This window comes from Dipodomys merriami, unplaced genomic scaffold (assembly GCF_024711535.1).
Source record: "Dipodomys merriami isolate MVZ:Mamm:240054 unplaced genomic scaffold, mDipMer1.0.p SCAF_21, whole genome shotgun sequence".
Taxonomy (NCBI): Eukaryota; Metazoa; Chordata; class Mammalia; order Rodentia; family Heteromyidae; genus Dipodomys; species Dipodomys merriami.
The window spans coordinates 17,370,295-17,392,776 of NW_027203493.1; the positions used below are offsets into that span (position 1 = coordinate 17,370,295).

General features: G+C 43.9%; 1 protein-coding gene across 5 annotated transcripts in view; it reads right to left on the reverse strand.

Annotated features, from left to right (window-relative positions):
* Kiaa1549l (KIAA1549 like) overlaps positions 1-22,482 on the reverse strand; it is a 253,160-nt gene that overhangs the window by 22,558 nt on the left and 208,120 nt on the right. For all 5 annotated transcript variants that reach the window (XM_070032631.1, XM_070032629.1, XM_070032628.1 and 2 more), the window contains one exon: positions 4,985-5,335. In XM_070032631.1, the coding sequence (XP_069888732.1) occupies positions 4,985-5,335 (351 nt within the window). The remainder of the gene's footprint in view (positions 1-4,984; positions 5,336-22,482) is intronic.

Here is a 22,482-nt window from a genome sequence, read left to right on the forward strand (position 1 = left end):
CTTCCAATTCTCCTTTGGCAGAGTTCCAAGCCCTGCCTTTGAGGACGAGGGGGAGGCAATCACAGTTATCACCTAAGTCACTGTCTTTTCTATTGATTTCCACATTATCACAGCACACGAGCTCTGTGAGAGTTTGGGCTGAGGATAATCATTTCTGCTGTGGAGGTGGAGGCCTTGCGTGTTGTCAGCAGAGCAGGAAAACCTTGATCATGACAGAATTGTTCTTAGTGTTATTCTGTTTTTTTTTTTTTTTTTTTGGGGGGGGGGGTCCGGTCGTGGGGCCTGAACTCTGGCCTGGTGCTGTCCCTCAGCTCTTCAGCTCAAGGCTAGTGCTCTACCACTTGAGCCATAGCGCCACTTCCGGCTCTTTTCTTTTTGCTTATGTGGTGCTGAGGAATCAAACCCAGGGCCTCAGGCATGCAAGGCAAGCGCTCTACCACTGAGCCACCTTCCCAGCCCCCTTAGTGTTATTCTGGATTGATACTTCATTCCCGGCCCCCTTTTCCCCACCCCCACCCTTTCCAATGGCCTTAGGTATAGATGCAGTACCAGGGTTTGAACTCAAGGCTATATACTTGCTATACTAATGTACTCTACCATTGAGCCACACTTCCAGTCTTTTTGCTCTGGTTATTTGTGAAACAGGGACTTACTGACTTGGGACCTTGATCCTCCTATTTCTTCTTCTCACCTAATCTGGGAATGACAGGCATGCACCATCACACCCAACTTTTTCTGTTGAGATGAAGTCTTGCCAACTTGTTTTGAACTAGGATCATCCTGATTTTCACCTCCTAAGTAGCTAAGTGTGAGTCATGAGTGTGTGGCCGGTGGTGGTCTTGTTTGAAAAAATATATATGTGAAGGTTTTTGCCCTTTTTCTCACAGCTGACAAACGCCAATGATAACTACCAGAGCCATTTTAAGTCTTCACGTGTCTCACGGTGAATTCAGACAGGTTTACTGAATCGAGGTGTGATGTTTGTGGAGTATGGCATCTTCGTGCCTGTCACTGCGTGGGAGACGTGGCCATCTAAACTTTGTTTGAGACTCAGATCTCTCATAGATTCCCAGAATCAGAATCCCAGAATTAGTCAAAGGTCCTAAGTATTCTTGAGAATTATCTTCAACTAGAAGCAATGTTTCTCTGGACTTTGAATTAAGGCATTGAGTGATGTTAAAGAATAATGGGGGTGGGAGTAGATTTCTGGCCTGGGAGAGAGGGTTGTAGCCATGGGTGTAGTGATATAGAATGAGCCCAAGGGAAGGATAGCATTTTACTAATGACTAGCATTTGTCAAGTAATTTGATACAATGGGCAGGATAAGAGCCCTGCAGTTAACATCAGTTAACTAGCTCTGGGTGCCTATCAGGTGCCAGGATTGTGCTAATCATGTTAGAGTCATTAGCATTTCATCTTCACCCCAACCCTCTCATCTTTGTATGGCAGAGGAGTGCGAGCCTCATGTGGCAGGTGTTAAGACCATTCAGTTGGGAAGTATCACCCCACTTTGGGCTGGGGGAATACTGAGCTCTGGACACAGTCATCAGAGGGTGGACCAATGAGGTTGAAGCTGTGGTTGGTAAACACAGAATGAGGACCAGTGACTTCAGTGATTGGTTCAGAGAAGAGAGCTCCCTAAGAGGTACTTAAAAATTTGGTAAAATGAGGGTGCTTTCTAAATCCCAGGGAGGAAATTCCCTCTCTTCTCAAAGAGGCAGGTACCAATTTTGTAGAGGACTATAATATTGAAAATTTTAATATGACTGTCACAAGAAAGGATTCGAAGATGACAAATTGGTAAGGCTGAGAATTTCTCTAAAATTACAAATAAAATTCCATATGATTTAGCAATTCTACTTCTACTACAATCCTTCCCCCTTGCCCAATATTGAAAATCTGAGATATTTGGGGGCAACTCAAGTGGCCAGGCACAAACAAATGAATAAAAATACCATGGGAGCGAGGTACTGGTTACTCACTCCTGTAATCTTAGCTATTCAGGAGGCTGAGATGTGAGGATCGTAGTTTGGCACCAGCCTGTACAGGCAAGTCTGTGAGATTCTTATCTCCTATTAACCACCAGAAAACTGGAAGTGGATCTGTGGCTCAAAGTTGTAGAGTGCTAGCCTTGAGCACAAAAGCCCAGTGAAGTGCCCAGGACCTGAATTCAAGCTCCACAACCAACCAAAAAACAAACAAACAAACAAACAAAAAAACCCCAAAGAGGCTGGGAAGGTGGCTCAGTGGTAGAGTGCTTGCCTTGCATGCCTGAGGCCCTGGGTTTGATTCCCCAGCACCACATAAGCAATAAGAAAAAAGCCAGAAGTGGTGCTATGGCTCAAGTGGTAGAGCGCTAGCCTTGAGCTGAAGAGCTGAGGGACAGCGCCCAGGCCCAGAGTTCAGGCCCCATGACCGGACCCCCACCCCCCCAAAAAAAAACCAAACCCAAAAAACAAATGATGGGAATAGTACTCAGCCTTAAAAAAAAAGGAAATTGTGATGCAGGTCACATGGATGAAACCTGAGGAAGTCATGCTAAGTGCAATACAGCAGTAATAAAAGACAAATATTCTATGATTCCATTTAGATGGAATTCTTAGTCACATTCACAGAGAGAATATAGAATGTGATTGTCAAGGCTATAGGGAAGTGAGAAAGAGTTGTCTTTTAATGATACAGAGTACCAGTTTGCAAGACAGAAAGAGTTGTAGAAATAGCTACATAATGGTGTGAATGTATTTAACATGTTTGATGTATTTAATATGCTTAATCTATTCATGTATTTATTATATGTAAAATGGTTAAAAGATGGAACTGGAGGTATGGCTCAAGTGGAAGAGCATCAGCCTTCAGTGAAAACAAATGGTAAATATTATGTTATATATACTTTACCATAATCAAAGTAAAAATATTATAAAGTATTTTTAAAAATATTCTACTCACATTTCTGAAAATGGGAGTCAACAATAGGCAATGTATTCATTACCTTACTCATGTAATTGCAATCCCTCTGTGCAGTAGTTTTACAATAAAAAAACAACAAAAAAATAAACAAAAAAAAGAAAATGGGTGTCAAAAAGTATGTCTTATATGGACACTATTTCCTTTATTATCTACTTTTTTTTTTGTTGCTTTTGTCGGTCGTGGGGCTTGAACTCTGGGCCTGAACACTGTCCCTCAGCAATTCAGCTCAAGGCGAGCACTCTACCACTTAAGCTACTGCACCACTTCCGGTTTTCTGAGTGGTTTATTGGAGATAAGAATCTCATGGACTTTCCTTCCCGGGCTGGCTTTGAACCGTGAACCTCAGATCTCAGCTTCCTGAGTAGCTAGGTACCCGGCTTATCTGTACTCTTAAGACTGCAAATCAGACTGGCAAGATGAATTTTGGATAGCCAGATCTCCCCATGGTGCTCTCCTTCCCCAGTTACTAAGAGCATATTGCCTAGACAGCAGGTGTTCTGGCCTCCTGGTCACCAAGTGGTTAAGTTAGTCCTTGTAATAATAAGTCAGTTGAGATTTTAGTCAGATTAAGTCAGATTCCTGGGATCTTACCAATAACCCCATCTTACAGGCAGATGGACAAAACAGAAATTCTAAACCTTCAGTGACTGTCCCTGCCCCAGAGCCCAGTCTGAAATAAATGTACTCACCCAGGAGTCGTGCAGGGAGGGGAAGTAGGGAAAGAAACAGAAATTCACAAAGAGGGAGGAGCCAAGCTGAAGGCATGACTCAAAATTCTAGGGTGGGCTTCCAACAGAGGGAGAGGAGGGCCAAGAAGAGAGGGAGCAACTGAAGGAGAGACTGTGGGAGAGGGAGAGGTGGAAAGGAGACTGTCCCCATCCCCTGGGTGGATAGCTACTTCTACAGGGTGACAGCAGCTTAGCACTGAGCACCAATGCAGTGTGGACTTTAGAGGTGGGGCACCAGCATCCTCAAACAGTCTACTGAAAACAAAATAAATCATATGGAAGGAGAGGCAATGTACCATACTGTTAAAGAGCACAGGGTGTGAAGCAAGACTGCCAGGTGTTAGGTCCCAACTGTGCAGCTTCTAGTCTATGTGCCTTGAACAGATCTCAGGAAGCACAATTTCTCTACCTGGCCAGCACAATACTCAGTAGTGCCTCGCACTACAATGATTCTACTAACTACCAAGTCAGTTATTTTATATATATATATATATACACACACATTATATATATATATATATATATATATATATATATATATATATATATATATATATATATATATATATATATGTCTTTACCAGTAGGGAATTTAACTAACACCTGCAAGATCCAGAGCTAGTAAGTGGTAGAGCTGGGTTCCCAGACTCAAAGCAGATGCTCTTAGCCATCAGCTAGGGTGCACAGCCTCATTCACACTTGGAGTTCTGATCCCTTTGACACTTCAATAGGGTCTCACATCTGAAAGTATAGGAACCTGCCAGTGAATGAGGAATAAGGCCAGCAGCCAGCCCTTTATAGAGGGAAATAGCACAAAGCAAATCCACTCCAAAATGCTTTACGGTTATGCATGGGAACACTGTGAGGTTGGCCCACAGAATAAAAGGGGGCTATCACTAGAAGTCTCTGCTGCGTGTGTGTGTGTGTGTGTGCGTGCGTGCGCGCATGAACGTGTGCTGGTAGAGAGGCATGACCTCAAGACCTCACACTCTTTTTTGTTGTTGTTAGTGGACATGGGGCTTGAACTCAGGGTCTGGGCTCTGTCCCTGAGCTTTCTCCCTCAAAGTTAGTGCTACTTTGAGCTACAGCTCCACTTCTTTAGTAGTTTTAGTGGAGGGAAGAATCGCATAGACTTTCCTGCCTGGGCTGGCTTTGAACCGAGATCCTCAGACCTCAGCCTCCTGAGTAGCTAGGATTACCAGTGTGAGCCATCAGCACTGGGCTAGAAGTCTCCGCTTTAGGTCGAGGCAGGGCTGAGTGGACGGCAGCAGGCAGGCCCTGTGACTTACCGGCCGGGGGAGACTGTACTGGTACATCTCGGGCCGGTAGGTGGGCACCCACTGCACCCCGGCCCTGGGCCTTGTCATGGTCCCCGGGGCGCTGGTCACCACCTCGGAGTAGGGCAGGTGCTGGGCGGAGCCGTAGGCTTCCTGGTGGCGGGCCTGGCCCGCGTGGCCGGCCGAGGCCAGGCTGAAGGCCTCCTCCAGCAGCATATGCATCTGCTGCCGGACCTCGTCGATGGAGGGCTGCGAGCTCAGCGTGGAGGTCTCCGAGTGGCCCTTCGCCTGCCGCGAGCGGCCGTAGCCCCGGGGCTCGTGCACTCTGTCCACGTTGGTTTCTTCTATGATTTCCGGCTCGGTCTGTGGGACCAAACAAAGCGCAGGGATCTGTTAATTAAATTCCTTCCCATCAGGTGGCCTGTAATGGACTCCAAAATACTCACGGGGATCACTGAAAGGCTGGGATCTGCGTCCTAGCATATACAAGAATTCACATACAAGAGAGGGCAGAATAAACCTCAAGCTCTGCTTTCAGGCCCCAGACACCTGTGCTTGAATTAGCACTCCTGGGGATTCTGAAGCCTTCTCAAGGTTCAGATCCACGGTTCTAGAACATTCTCCTACCTTCCCCTGCAGACCCCTTCATTCAGGGAGCAACTGGAGTCCCTAGGTGGGTAAAGAGCTGGGCCAGGCGGGCTGCTTGGCCTGCCAGCCTATCTGCTCTGCCCACTGGTGAATGCTTGCCTAAGAAGCCTCTGCTCTGTGTTCTGAGGTTTCTTTGCCTCTGTTGTGGGGAATGCCCGCCTGTGGGTGTCCTTTCTGCCACACAGGCCATTCACAGAGATCAGAACCCAAGAATGTAAAAATCAGAAGACAAGGGGCCATCCAGGGAATGTGGCTGGCTGCCCTGTAGCAGGTGCCACTGCAAGAGCCAGGTCTGAAAGGTGAGCCACAGAGCTAAAAGACAGACATTCCAGCTAGGCCCCTGTGGCTCACGCCTGTAATCCTAGCTACTCAGGAGGCGGAGATCTGAGGATCTCAAAGCCAGCCCAGGCAGGGAAGTCCATAAAATTCTTATATCTAGTAAACTGCCAAAAAATCCAGAAGTGGAGCTGTGGCACAAATGGTAAAGCCCTAGGCTTGAGCAAAAGCAGCTCAGGGACAGCTCCCAGACCTGAGTTCAAGCCCTAGGATCAGCAAAACAACAACAACCAAATCCATAAAAAACAAAAAATGACATTCTAACTAGGAAAGTTGCTTTAACTTCATGGTATTTCAATTTTGTCATTAGTAAAGCAAGGATTAATACTGCCTCAAAGGGTTTTATAAGGATTAAGTAAATATACATATAAAGATTTAGAGCAGTGGTACAGGGGTTTATAAAACACAACAACAGCAGTTACTGTCATCATCATAATCATTATTATTGTGTTTTCCTCATTTAAATGCACATATTGTCCTGTAATTACTATGCATGAAGTACTTAGATGTATAACAGCACAGCAAGAAAATGTCATCAGGGAACTCATTCATACAGAGAAGGTCTCTCATCCCTAACTATTACCCACAAAGGTCAGAACTGTGATATAATCTGTATTTTTAAAAGGTATTTAATTTCTTTAGTATTAAAACATGCTTATTAGAAAAGAAATGGAGAATACTGAAAGCAGGACAAGGAAATTAAACATTTCCTGTCATTTCATTCAGTCTTGAACTTGGCTTATATCGTTCAAGATCAACAGTAAGGTTCTCGATGAATCTTCAAGTCTAGATCTACCGTAAGCAATTTTAAAATTACTTTTATATTAACCCAAACAAGAATAGATCACTCAAGAGAACATAAAATTACTCTTGGGATGACGGGCAAGAACTGATGCTTATATCATGCCTGGGTGTGTGTTCCCAAGTCCTGCAGAGATAGAGGTGGTGGTAGCACATCGGGCTCTTCTGCTGTTAAGGGCTCTTTAGGGAAAGCCTTGTGATCACACTCTTGGAAACGTGTGTTCTGAAGGCCAGCAAATTGGCCTGGTAAGATTTTTGCCTGGGAATATCCAGTTAGTAAATATATTCTCTGAAATCAAATTTCTTCATAATGCTGAAAATACTCTAAACTGAATGTCAGAGCCGGGGGAGGGGGGGTGTTAATTCAAGCCCCATGCTACAGATGAGGAAGTTGAGGCCAGAGCAGTCAAGTAACTTATGCAAAGTGTTCCAGAGGCAGGCCATCCTCTAGCTCCTGACCCTGCTCAATGCTGGCTGCTACCCACATGTCCTCCTGTACCCCAGACTCCTCACACATAAAGGATGCTTAATGCTAAGCTATTCCCCGGGGGTTGACAAGCGAGGGAGGGCTGAGCCCTGATTCTCCCACTCTTAAACTGTCCAGTGCATTTTCAGCTACATTTATGGACCTATTAGCATGTGAATTTACAGTTGTGGCTCAGGCAGAGCAAAAGTGTACTTTTACAAGACAGTTCTCTATTCTCTCATCCCATCCCTGGCTGGGGCCATGTAGTAAGTGGAAGGAAGGCTTTGTGGGTTTGGTTGGTGGGGAAATGGAGATATTTTCTCCAGATTTCCATTGCCATCAACCCCATGATACTCCAGCAGAAGTTAAACCCTGTTTGTCCCACAGGGCTTCCATTTGCCATGGGAAGACTGTCTGTCTTTAACAAGAGAGTCCTGAGGTATGAGGTCCCAGCATAGCCTCTACATAACTGCTCAAGTGATGCCCTACCAGTCTCAGTTGGTTATTCAGCATCTCATATTTACATAGGGAAACAACACTAGCTCTCAATGGGGTCTGGGAGTATTAACACATGCTTATTAGAAAAGTAATGGAGAATCCTGAAACCAGGACAAACTAGACATTTCCTGTCATTTCATTCAGTCTTGAACTTGGCTTATATTGTTCAAGATCAAAAGTAAGGTTCTCTACCAATCTTCAAGTCAAGTCTAGATCTACCATAAGCAATTCTAAAATTACTTTTATATTAGCCCAAACAAGAATAGATCATGCAACAGAACATAAAATTACTCGGGATAATGAGCAAGAACTGAAGCCTATGTCATGCCTGAGTGTGTGTTCCCAAGTCCTATAGTGACAGGAGTGGTGGCCATAGGCTTAACAGACTCTATTCTTCTTCTTTTTTTTTTTTTTTTTTGCCAGTTCTAGGCCTGGACCTCAGGACGTAGGCACTGTCTATGAGCTTCTTTTGCTCAAGACTAACTGAGGGTTGGCTTAGGTACAATGTCTTGGGTCATATCTGGGTAGGAGTAAAGAATATACTTCTGGGGCTGGGAAGGTGGCTCAGTGGTAGAGCGCTTGCCTTGCATGCCTGAGGCCCTGGGTTCGATTCCTCAGCACCACATAAACAGAAAAAGCCGGAAGTGGCGCTGTGGCTCAAGTGGTAGAGCGCTCGCCTTGAGCTGAAGAGCTGAGGGACAGGGCCCAGGCCCAGAGTTCAGGCCCCACGACCGGCAAAAAAAAAAAAAAAAAAAAAAAGAATATACTTCTGAAGATGAATGAAAGAAGGGCTCAGAATGCAGTCATAAAATTCAATACATATCCTACAAAATTAAGAAAATTGAAGGGAGGGGAAGGGGAAGAGACTGGGGAGAATGATAAAAGGGGTGACAGTTATAGTGCATTGTATTCATAAGCTGCTTTGTTGAATGGCAACTCCTTAAACATAACTACTTAAAGATAAGAAATATTTTAAAGAAGACTATATGTACACACATATATATGTGTGTATGTATGTATGTATGTATATATATGTGTGTGTATATATATATATATATACAATTTGCTAATCCTGGGGCTTGAACTCCAGGCTTGGGAGTTATCCCTAAGTTTTTGCGCTCAATGCTAGCACTCTATCACTTGAGCCACAGCTCCATTTCCAGCTTTTTGTGGTTAATTGGAGATACCAGTCTCATGGAATGGCTTCCAATCGCAATCCTCAGATCTCAGCCTCCTGGTTAGCTAGGATTATATGCATGAGCCATCAGTGCACAAAGTAGAATGTATATTTGAACCTCTTTAATTTGGAAGAACCCATACTTGGCACTTGAAAAGTGCCAGGGAACGTGTGTGTGTGTGTGTGTGTGTGTGTGTGTGTGTGTGTGTGTGTGTGTGTGTGTGTGTGTGTGTGTGTGTGTGTGTGTGTGTGTGTGTGTGTGTGTGTGTGTGTGTGTGTGTGTGTGTGTGTGTGTAGCACTCTACTATTTCAATCATATATACTTCTGGTCCAGCACTTTTCTGGTTAATCAGAGATAAAATCTAGGAGATTTTCTGCCTGGGCTGGCTTCAACTCTTGATTCTCCAGGTCACAGCCTCCTGAGTAGCTAGGATTATAGGCTTGAGCCACTGGCACCTGGCTTAATTTTAATGCCATTTTTTATAAATTAGTCAAGATATACTTCAGTAAAAATTCTAAAAAAAAAAAAACAACAAATCAAGGAATGTCTGTTCAAGGTAAAAAAAAATCCAGAGATAAGCAAAATGGAAAAATAAAAATAAAAAGCAAAATGATGGCTGGGAGCCAGTGGCTCACACCTGTAACCCTAGCTACGCAGTAGGCTGAGATCTGAGGATCGCCATTCAAAGCCAGTCCAGGCAGGAAAGTCCATGAGATTCTTTTTTTTTTTTTTTTTTTGGTCTGATCTGGGCCCTGAACTCTGGGCCTGGGCACTGTCCCTCAGCCCTTCAGCTCAAGGCTAGCACTCTACCACTTGAGCCACAGCGCCATTTCCGGCTTTTTTCCCCTGCTTATGTGGTGCTGAGGAATCAAACTCAGGGCCTCATGCATGCAACGCAAGCACTCTACCACTGAGCCACCTTCCCAGCCCGTCCATGAGATTCTTATCTCCAATAAACCACTAGAAAACCGGAAGTGGTGCTGTGGCTCAAGCGATAGAGCACTTGCCTTGAGCTGAAGAGCGCAGAGACAGCGCCCAAACCCAGAGTTCAAGTCCTACGACTGACCAGAAAAAAAAAAAAAGCAAAAATCTTCTCCCATTCAGCTTCCAGAAATAACAACTGCTAATACTGTGACCTTCATGGATGTCCTTTTAGGTTTTTTTTCTTTTTTAGAGAATTGGAGTTTATTTTTTAATTTATTTTTTTCCCATTCACTGTTCTTAATTTATACTGGTTTCATCTTAATACTCTACTCGCCTAACTTACTTGGTTTCATTTTATTCCTTTCTTTAAAAAGCTGGATTCTCAAAGTATTCTTGGTTCTTTTTATAAATTTTCTCTGAGAACAGCTTTAGCTGTATCCCAAAGGTCTTAAAATAAGATGTTCTCTCATTACTGTGTAGACAATTCATTTCAACCTTATTTTATTTCCTGTTTGATCAAAAGGTGAGGCACATGTTTCTTTGCACCCATGTGATCATGTTTTGTTTTGTTTTTCTTCTGCTGTGATCATGGCTGGCAGGGCCCTGCAAGTATTACAACTCTTTTGGCCCAGCAGTTGGCCAGCCTGCCTTCTGGCCACTGCCAGTTTCACCTCTGGTCCTTGTCTCAAGAAATCCATGATGACAACAAAGCAAGAAGAAAGGAAGAGAGCGTGGCAGGAGGGGTCCTGAAACAGGGTCTTACTCTGAAGGCCAAGCTGGCCTCAAGGGTTTCATACTCCTGATCCTGCCTCAGCCTCCTGGTTGCTGGAATTATAGATGTACATTACCAAGCCCAGCTTCTTTCAGATCCTTTCTGTGCATATACAATAGGGTGGATGGTATGACTGTTTGAGCACTGCCAGCATTCTACCCTTGCCCCAGTGTTTTATACTTCCCCCCAACACACACACACACACACACACACACACACACACACACACACACACACACACACACACACATACACACAGAGCCCCCTCCCACATACACACACACACACAGAGCCCCCCCACATACACACACACACACACAGAGCCCCCCCACATACACACACACACACACACACACACACACACACATACACACACACACACACACAGAGCCCCCCCCCCCCCAGAGTCCTAACAGAAAACAATGACTTGCCCAGGTCAGCTTCTTCCCTTCCAAGGAGGGCTTACTCTTTGACACTTAGTTTCTCTGACATCTGTTCTGTGAGGATGAGAAACTTGCAGAGGGGTGTGGGTTTTAAGATTTTATATATATATATATATATATATATATATATATATATATATATATATATTTATGGTGTGTATGTGTCTGTGTCTGTGTGTCTGTATGTTGGTAGGATATGCATATGCAAATTTATTTTTTTAAAAACTGGATACATGTATATATGCATATATGTATACATATATGTATATATGTAAATATTTTGAAGCCTTTCTTATCTAACAATATTATAAACTGATGTTCTCTGTCAATATACGCATTCATAGGAAATAATTAAATAATTTGATACTCTCCTAATATATAGGATTTTCAGACAATAATAGTTCCCTATTTTAGGTAGTTTTCTACAATATTACTATTACACAAAGACAGAGAAGGTATCCTTGAGATGAAAACTTTGCCTATAAGCGTGGGTTTCTCTTTAGGATGAATTTCTAGGAGAATTACAGTACAGAGGATGTAGACATGGTTGAGAGTTCATCATAACTCAGGAGTAAGGCCGCAGTAGGTGAAATTTTGAAGTCTTTCCTTGTCTACCCTGAACACATGGGCCCTGGTCTTGTGCTCTGCTGTACCCACTGGGCAGGGTAAGCACCTGTAATTCTTTCCACAATGCTTTCAGAAGAACAAGCTAGTCCCACGTGCCCACCAGGGCCGATCATGGCTAAGGAACCATGTGACTTCAGTTTCTTGGACTCATTTGAAGACCATTATGTCCCTCTGGGAACCATAAAACATAAAGTTTTTCTGAAAAATATTCCAACTAAGCTTAATATTATATGCCCAGGGCATACGTAGTAGTTCTAAGACTGCATCCAATTAGTTTACTTGTTTAATCAAATAGCTAATGAAAAGATAAGCTATGGTCTAAAAGCAAACCTTAGCATTTTGTACCCAGGATAATAGAAATAATTCTATTAATGAATAACAAAAAGGCAACAACTCAACTTCAAAATGAGGCCAAAGGCTTAAAAAGATATTTAGGGCTAGTGCTGGTAGCACATGCCTCCAATCCTAGATACTCAAAAGGCTGAGATCTGAGGATCTCAACCAGGGCAGGGAAGTCTATGAGATCTTATCTCCAATCTACCATCAGAAAGAAAAAGCTGGCAATGGAGCTGTAGCTCAAGTGGCAGAGACCCAAATTTGAGCAAAAAAGCTAAGGGATAGCATACAGGCCTTGAATTCAAGCCCCAGTACTGGCACACATATGTACACGCACACGCACACGCACATACACACACACACACACACACACATACACACAAAGGTAATTAGTGATATGCGCTCAATATTATTTGAGAACTATATAATTTTACACTCAGTGAAATGGGTAAAATTAAAAAGACAAATCAGAGCAAATGCTGGAGAGGTTGAGGAACAGAGTATAACCATCACCGTGCTGATGGGAGGCAAAAAGAGTGTTAAAAAGACAGAGGGAAGTAAGTTTTGGAATGTGAAAAAAACTTTCTAAATTTTGACTGGGTGGGTAGTTATAAGGGCATATATATGTTTGTCCAAGTTCATCAAATTGTACACTGGAAGGTCTGAATTCACTTCTCTCCTGCTTAAAACTCTCCAATTATTTCCTGCTGTCCTTGGAAAACGGTCCATCTTTCCTACTGTGGCTTTTGAGAGGGTGTGGTCAGTCCTGTCTCTGACCACTGGGACTTCAGTCATGAGATCTGTGTCTTGGCTAAACTGGGCATAAGACTGGATGGTTGAAAGAACAAAAATTAATTTCTGGTTTGGGGCCTGCTCTAATTAACCATCTCTGTAAAGACTCTGTCTCCAAATACATTCATCCTTTGACATCTAAGGATTAGACTTTTGGAGGAGACAATTAATTTTATAAAAGTTCTTGTTTTCTCTCTCAAATATTCCAGGCCTTTCCTACCTATGGACTTTTCCAATAAGTTTCCCTGTGATGATTACATGGCCAAACTCTTCTGTAAGACCCCATCTCAATGGAAAGAAGCTGGGCATGGTGGTGTGTGCCTATCATCTCAGCTATAAGAACCTAAAACAGGCGGATCACAGTCCAGTGTGGGTTATCTCAAAAATAACAAGCACAAAAAAGGGCTGGTGGTATGGCTCAGTAGTAGAGCACTATGTCCTAGAGAGTATAAGGCACTGAGTTCCGATTCCATATTACCCCTCCCTCAAAAGTCTTAGCTGAGGAGACCTAAAGAATGAACCCTAAGCCAATGTGACAGATGTCCTTCCATGAAGGCAAAATTTGGTCACAAACATGTAGAGATGGATGATATTGTGGGGATGTGGAGGATAGACATCTATAAACCAAAGAGAAATCTTTCCTTTGAGGCCCAAGGCCTCCCCTGAACCCTGATCTAGGCCGTGTGCTCTCAAGCAGTATGAGAAAATACATTTCTGTGAAGTCATTTATTCAGGGCACAGCAAATTAAGATGGAGATCTCATGGCCGAAGCCCCAGTTGTCAGAGACAGAACTGATTACAGAGGGTCTCAGAGGCCACAGGAAGAAAGCTGGACAGTTTTCAAAGGACAAGAGAAAACAACTGGAGAATTTTAAGCAGGAGAGGAACATGACTAGAATGTATGGCAGGCTCATTAGAAGACTCTGGCAGTAATTTAGCCAAGAAGAGATAGCAAGGGATTGGATTAAGGTGGTCATGGGTAAGAGGTGGGTAAGTTCAAGACATTTTGTTTCATGGTTTGTGGTACTATGGATTGAATCTGAAGCCTTGGGCACACAAGGCAAACTCTTTACCACTGAGCTACATTCCCAGTCCTAACAGATATTTTGGGGAAAAACTGACAAGACTTGTTGATGGATTAGATCTAGAGATGAAGGAAAGGAAGTGGTGAGGGATGAGATCTTTTTCTGAGGAGGGGAATCATGCTACACAGGTCTCCTTGATCATCTCTGAGCTCCCTATATGGTCATCTTCCTCAGAGCCCTCTCCTTGTGATTCTTTCTGCCAGAATTCTCTCCTCCTGAGAGGCCAGCAAGCTTGATTCCATCATTTTAAGGTCTCTCAGAAGCCACCTCTTGGACAGGTCTACTCTGACCAGGAGAGCTGCTGTTATTCTCTTTTGTATCTCTGTATACGTATTCATTCTTCATCTATGAGAGCAGGCCTCAAGTCGATTCTTCTGTGGACAATCTCCCTCAGGCCACCAGCTTTGTGTCCTGCTACATCCCCGAGTGACATAGTAGAACATTCATACTCACTGAATGGATGTGTGGAAATTAGTCTTAAGAGCTTAACGTACTTCTGCTTCAAGGTCTTCATCAGAAATGACATTTCTGTGTATCTAAAATGACTTAGTTGTTTCTAGAATGCAGCTGAAGAAGACAGCTAAGCACTAAGAAGCTCTTAGGGCCATGCATTCTAGGATTTCTTGAGTTATAACCCCTAGAATGGATGTCTTGTGAGGCCGCATTTTCCAGGACACAAAACACCACTGGGCTTCCTTCTCAAATCTCATTTCTGAGTACAAGAATTTGAAGCCCCTTTCTAGAACCTTCCCGAATGCCCTGATTTTTCAGTGTTGAAGATAAAAGATAGCTGCATCCTACAAGAAATAAAAATTCTGAACAAATCCTGCAACTTCCTGGCAAGGATCCAAAGACCAGGTGGAAGTAATTTACCAGCAAGAAGAAAAATGTCTAGGCCATCTGGCCTCCATGAAATGGATCTGGCTCCGTGTCCATTTCTCTTTCCACTGATCAGGGTCTATTGGGCCACACAAAACAATGTCATCTCCCTCCAGGTAAGCCTGAGCTGGCCATCACAGGCTATTGTATGTGCTGCCTGCCGCTGAGGAACCACATACGCAGTTAGAAAGTGGCCAAAGGCTTTTCTACCAATAGTCAGATGATCCTTCTCAGTACCTGGGGGTGAGGGGGGGGGAGGAGGAAGATGGTGGGGGTGGGAAGGTGGATGGTGGGAATAAAATAATGGCTTGATGACTTCCCTTCTCCAAAGGCATCGAAATGATACATTTTAAAAAATACGAGTGAAATTTCAACATTTTTACTAGCTTTCAATGGATAAAGTGTAAATACTTCAAGGATATGCAGACATGAAGATGATCTACTGTTTTTGGGTTTCAGGTGAGTGGAAACGGTATTCCTGGGGTCCCAGCTGATGGTGCTCTCTGGGGGAGATTCTGGGAACTTTGGGAGGTGAGACCTAGCTAGAGACAGCAGGTCACTGGGGGCTGCCCCTTGGGGGTATCTTCTCCTTGCCCTCTTTCTCTCTCAGGCTCTGCTTTCTGTTCACAATGAGATGAAGAGCCTCCTCTGCCACACGCACCTCCTGCCATGATGCTCTGCCCAAGTGCATGGGGCCAAGAAGGCACGGATGGAGCCCTCTGAAACCACGTGCAACATAAAATCGTAAGATGTTTCTAGCTGGTGTGGTGTTCACAGCTACACAAAAGTCACCAATACACACTTCCAACTTAGCCTGAACTTTCTGATCCCACAGTGAAAACGGCAGTCATTGCTCCAAAACCAGGCTGATCTTCCCATTCAGGGAGGACTACTCAAAGAGGAGAGGCTGATGTAAAAGGGCAGAGGCTGACAGGGAGGAGGGTGTTTATTTCTTAGAAAATCCAAGCACACTAGGCACCAGGGGTTCATGCTTACTATCTTAGCTACAGGGGAGGCTGCGATCAGGAGGATTACAGTTCCAGGCCAGCCTGGATAGAAAAGTCTGCAAGACCATTGCAACAAAAGAAGCTGGATGTGGTAATATACAACTGTCATCCAGCTATGGTGGGAAGTAAAAAAAAAATAGGAGGATCATACTCCAAGCACATATTTAGGCAGGAAATAAGACCCTATCTCAACGATAACCAGTACAGTCTGATCACAGTGGCTCAAGCCTGTAATCCTAGGTCATGGGAGTCACAGATTGGAGGATCAAGTGTCAGGCTAGCCCAGGCCTCTCACAAGCTCACAAGATTCAACTAATCAATAAGCCTACATCGATGGCTGGCTGGGTGCAGTGGCACACATCTGTTATCTCTGCTATATGGAAAGCAAGTGGCTGGGTATTGGCATACATCTGTCATCCCCACTGATACAAAGAAGCCTAAGTTAGGAGGATTGCAGTCCAGGCCAGCCCCGGCATAAAGTGAGACCCTATCTCAAAAGTCACCAATACAAAAAAAAAGTAGCTGGATAGTTTTTGTTTTTGTTTTTTGGGTCTGGTCATGGGGCCTGAACTCTGGGCCTGGGCACTGTCCCTCAGCTCTTCAGCTCAAGGCTAGCGCTCTACCACTTGAGCCACAGCGCCACTTCCGGCTTTTTTCTTTTTGCTTATGTGGTGCTGAGGAATCCAACCCAGGGCCTCTGGCATGCAAGGCAAGCACTCTGCCACTGAGCCACCTTCCCAGCCCAGCTGGAGAGTTTTTAACGTACTTATAATGTACTATGTGATTTTTTTTTGTTTCTTTTTTTTTGTTGTTTTGTTTTGTTTCTTTGGTATGTTCCTCCCCACGATATAACTCCTGTTTTCAATGTAATTGATTCCGATGTCCTGCATCTTGTATATACACTTTTCTAATTTGGGGAGGGGAAGGGAAAAAAATGCTTAAATAGGGATACAGGTTGACCCATTGTAACAATGAGATGTACAAGACACTATGTTGAAAACCAACTTTACAACTTGTAGGGGGGAGGGAGGGAGGAGTTGGGGAGGTGGGAAGGGAGGGATGGTAGAGGAAAAATGAAGGAGGAGGTAATAATGCTTAATAGGAAATGTACTCATTACCTTACTCATGTAACTGTAACCCCTCTGTACACTATTTTTACAATAAAAATGTATTTTTTAAAGTAAAAAACAAAAGGTAGCTAGCAGTGTGGCTTATCAGTAGAGTAAGTACCTGCAGAGTAAATGTGACACATTGAGTTTAAACCTGGTACTTTAAAAGGAAAAGTCCAATCCTAATCTTCCTTAAGCAATGGGTACATTGATGGCTCCAGAATTCTCTCCCTTCCCTAAGTTTCAGTCAGATGTTCTAAGCCAGGCATGACTAAGGCCAAGTTCATGGTGAGGGTCATCTAGGGTGAATCAGTATTATTTGCTGCTGCACTGATTGATATGGAGTCTGACATTTGACAGGATAAAACCCATAAACCTCACTTCATGGTTATGAAAAGAGAGATTCTCTCTTGTGTTGGCCAATGCATATGTAGATGTGAGGGCTGGGGCTGCTGCAGCCATTTCTTACCATAGAGTGCCAACCTATGATGGAAGCCAGTGCATTAGGATTCTAAGGCTATTTGATGCAGAGGAGTGAACTATATTCCACCAAATCTTACCTGAATTTACTGTGGCCACACATGCCATTCCCTTGATATTCTAAGACAGATTGGATTGATCTATTTTTTCTATTTCTTTTAGTTATGCATCCTAACTGAAAACCATCATTTAGACTGAACTCCAAATAGTCCTGTACATTTGTTTACAGCTCTGACAGCCAGTCAAATCAAATGTTTGTGTTTGTGTGTGTGTGTGTGTGTGTGTGTGTTGATACTGAACCATGCGTTCCAGTTCTGACTTTTTACAGGTTAATTAGAGGTACAAGTCTATCGGACTTTTCTGCCTGGGCTGGCTTCAACCATTGATCCTTTGATCTTAGCCTCCTGATCTTAGCTAGGATTACAAGTGTGAGCCACCAGTGCTCAGACAAATCAAATGTTTATATGGTTCAGAGCTATAAAGGTATCTCAGTTTTCAGGTCTGAGCTGAGGACCCACTTCTGTTGGTTGGCACATTTGTTTGTTCATTTGCTCTGCAAATAAAGACACGACATCTATATGCTGGTTTCTATTCTGAGTGCTAGGTTTCAGGGATGAATAAAACATGATTTCTGCCCTTGAGAAGTTGAACAGGGAGATAATACGGACAAGAAGCAGCAGCTGAGGTGTTGGGGTGAGGGTTCTGGTGGGGCAAGATGTCAGGGGTTACTAGAGCAACAATGGCATGGATCTAAGCCAGTCTTAGGTATGGGAGCTTGGGAAAGATGATATCAAGTTCTGAAGGCATTGCCCACATCCACAGGTTTGCCTCCAAGGGGACATGTGGCAATGTGGAGAGACAATTTTGGTTGTCACCATTGGGAGGAGCTATTGCAGCAAAGTAGAGGGCAGGGAAGCTATTAAACATCCTACAATGTACAGGATGCCCTCTCCCAATACAAAACATCTGCACAGCCCCAAGTCTTCCCCCTAGATGAAGCAGGTAGGAAGGGCTGTTCCCCACAGAGCAATGAACATGTGCAAAGACAGGGAGATACAAAAGCACATGGCAGGTTTGGGGAGGGGCATTTGGGCTGAAGCCAAGGGGTGGGTTAAAAAAATAAGGAACATGCCAGGCACAGGTGGCTCACGCCTGTCATCCTAGCTACTCAGGAGGCTGAGGTCTGAGGATGGCAGTTCAGAGCCAGCCTGGGCAGGAAAGTCCATGAGACTCTTATCTTCTATTAACCACCAAAAAACCAGAAGTAGCACTGTGGCTCAAGTGGTAGAGCCTTGAGCTGAAGAGCTGAGGGACAGGCCCAGAGTTCAAGTCCTACGACTGAAAGAAAAAAACAAAAAGGAACATCAGCTAGCAGAGTATGCCTGAATCAGCCAGGGAGGCCAAGTCCAGAGCCACCAGCAGCTTAGGCTTTGAGTCTCAGGCCCAAAGCTGTGCAAAGCTACTGGAGGATTTACAGCAAGAGTGTCTTAGTGACTCCCAAGCAGCGGGGAGCAATGGCGACCAGACTGGGGCAGACTGAAAAGAACCTTCGGCCAGACTTTTGCCTCCAATTCAAGATCACTGCCACAGCATGCGGCACTAATCTGTATTGGCCTGGAGTGTGCACTGGGACTAATAAAACCCACCCTCCAGAGCCTCTCTGGGTGGGGACAGTAGAGTCACATATAAGGGAGAAGAGAAAAGTCATGGAGAATTAGGCTCTTAAAGATCCCTTAAACCACCTATGTATCCTCATGGATACAATTTGATAGAGAACACTGAAAAAGAAATGTACGGTATACAGTATGAACAGAATACCTGTGAAGGCTATTTTTTTAGCCCAATGGTGCTTGTTTCTTTTGTATTCAAGGCCTGCATTGTTGAGTTTGCATGTTGAGTTCATGCATGCAGACTGCAGCCATTCTGCTACACACAATGCATCTTTATTAGAGACAATGAAAGGGATTGTTCAGAGACTCCCTAAGAGTGTCTTCATTTGTACACTTCAGGGGAGCCTGCCTCCAACCCAGGTCACTAAGCTAACGGGAAACTACTCCTGCTCCCTTTAAAACCTGCCAACCCAAGTCCTACCTGCTACTCCCCACTTGCCATGTTTGACAGGGTTAATCAGCATCTTTCTCAGAAGTCTGGTGAGATCAGGACTTCACCTACAGGGCTATTTCATCACCAAACACCTTATCCTTTTTGCTTCAGGTTCTCCCTGGATTTCTATTTTCTAGATTAGAAGCCCCTGCTGAAATGCAACATATTATAAATGAGCTAGAGATGACATATCAAGTTAGGGTACAGCAGCTTAAATTAGTCGGCAGAGGTAGGATAAACTAATGAGGGACTACACTGAAAAACTCTAGGTGGGATGTGAAGATGGCAATGATGGTGGGGTCCATACAGGAGCTCGAGTTCCAGAAGCAGCACACAAAGGACTTCTAGAATACAGGATAGAGTTTCTAATCCGATCGTTGGCTTCTTAGAGTTAATTGCATCCTCCTCCAGAAGTACGGAGTGCTGGTCATACATGCGATCTGCCACAGTCTAGAATAGAAACTTTCTATTCTGCCAGGGAATGGGTAGGCCAGAAAGATTTTCTTATAATAAAGTTACAAGTTTACCTAGAAGACCCCAGATATGAGACAAGCTATTACAGGCAGTCAGGGGCTCTTCAGATTATAGCCCTTGCAAGTGGAATCCACCAAAACAACCGTTCCAATCCCGTGGCCTACTTCCAGTCACTGCAGCTCACCTGTAACAAAGGTCGCTCTGAAGAGCCAGCAGCACAGACAACCTCCATTCCACCCGATGCACTGCATCCAGCCTTCAACTCTGCAGGTGGCTGGAGACTCAGTGATGGGGCACGTTTCCTTTTGTGATCTATTTTTCTCCACATCTTTCTCCAACTGCTTCCCCAGTATTGTCCTGTCTGGTAATTCTGCTCCCGCCCCACTTTTACCTGACACCTGCAGTGTGGAGACACTGGATAGACCAAGGGCAACCTCTTTATAGTGTGTATTTTTGTAATATCAAAGCTGAATGGCTAACATATATTTCCTGCCTTTATAAGAGACTTCCTTCGATTTTTATCAATTTGTGATGGACTCGTGTGCAGTTCAGACAGAGGAAATAAGTCAGGGTTGGTGGCTGCTGTTATGACCAAAGTCATACTCTGTTCATGTTTTGTTCCTGCATGGAGCAGAGGGAGCAGCATCCTGTCCTGTGGGCCAGTCCTACGGCACTGGGCCTGAAGTCTTTCCTGGACTCTTCTAGCTCTCTGATCACTGTACCTGATTTCTCCCAGTTACTTTTTGTCACTCCCCACCTCCCCCTGCCCACTGAATCTGGACTTTCCCTGCTGCCCCTTTTCATAGACTTAGAGTTTTTAATTGTAAGTCACCTCCTCCTCTTCCTCTTCTTCCTCCTTCTTTTTCTTGTACCAGTTCAGGAACTTGAACTCAAGTCTTGGGCACTGTCCCTTAGCTTTTATTTGGTTCAAGGTGGACCCTCTAACACTTGAGCCACACTTCTACTCTGGTTTTGTAGTGTTTAGTTGGAGATAGGACTCTCATAGATTTTCCTTTCAGGGCTGGCTTTGAATTGTGACCCTCAGATCTCAGCTTCCTGGGTAACTGAGCTTATAGGCATGAGCTACCAGTGCCAGACTTTTAATGCCATTTCAAAGCATTTCCTGAAGCATGTCTTTGGAATGACAGCTGATGACTGACCTGGCCTTTTTTTTAAATATGTTTTTTATTCTAAAAATACTGTACAGAGAGGTTACAGTTACATGAGTAAGTTAATGAGTACATTTCTGATCGAGCATTGTTACCTCCTCCTTTGTTTTTCCCCTACCATCTCTTCCCTCCCCACCTTCCTAACTCTTCCCCCCCCCCGCCCCCCATGACGTGGCCTTTTCTGAGATGCATCTGAGGACCAACCATCTTTCTGAACATTTTCAAACTCTGCTCAGTTTTTAAGGGTTGAGCCTGTTGGTCTGCCAGAAATGCTTACCAAATACAGGTGCCTCTGGACTAACTTCTGTCTCAACAAACCCATGATGAATTGATAATAAAATGAATGTATTTAAGACAACTGACCTACCAAGCATTGTAGCTTAGACCAGCCTACCTTAAATATGTTCAGACACTTAGATTAGCCTACAGTGGGGTGAAACCACTTAATACAAAGCATATTTGATAGTGAAGGGTTGCATATCTCAAGTCTGCATAGAGCTGGGTATTTTGTAGACATAATGAGAGGCAACCACATTCAAAATGGCTGGCGACACAGCACACTATGGTATGGGTAGTGTACTTTGAGACTGTGCCACTCTCTATGAGATGTGGTTCATTGTCACTGCCCACCATCATCTAAGAGAGATGATGGCATAGCACTGTACAAAAGGTTCAAACTCAAAATCAGAAGCTCTCATAAGCCAAAAAAAAATCTCAAGTGAAATCATGGTATATCAGAACCCACCTCTACTTGTATGTAGAACTTTAGATAAGATACTGGGAAGAAACTTAAAGGTAGTAGCTTACCAGTGGATTACTTCTTAAAGTCAGTATTAACTTTCAAAGTCACAATTCAAACAATCTATGTTTCAATTGGCTATAGGCAAAGACACACATTGGCCTATACAGACAAGGCTCATATGTGACTCCATTTCTTCTATTCATAGATTCTAAAACTCCACAACATAGATTATGGCTGGGATATAGCTAAGAGGCAGAAGACTTGTCTAGCATGCATGAAGACTTGGGTTCCATCAAGCAAACAGAAAGGAAGGAATAGCTGAGTACTGGTGGCGCATGCCTATAATACTAGCTACTTAGGATGCTGAGATCTGAGGAACATGGTTCAAAGCCACCTGGGCAGGAAGGCCATGAGACACTTATCTCCAATTACCTACCAGAAAACCATAAGTAGAGCTGTGGTTCAAAGTGGTAGAGTGCTAGCCTTGAGCGAAGAAGCTCAGGACAGCACCCAAGCCCTGAGTTCAAGCTCCAGGATCAATAACAACAACAAAAAAGTCCAGGAAACAGATCCAGGTTGAGGAGATGCACTTTTATTTCTAGAGAATGGTTTGATTTGATTATTTCTTGTTCTTTACAAGC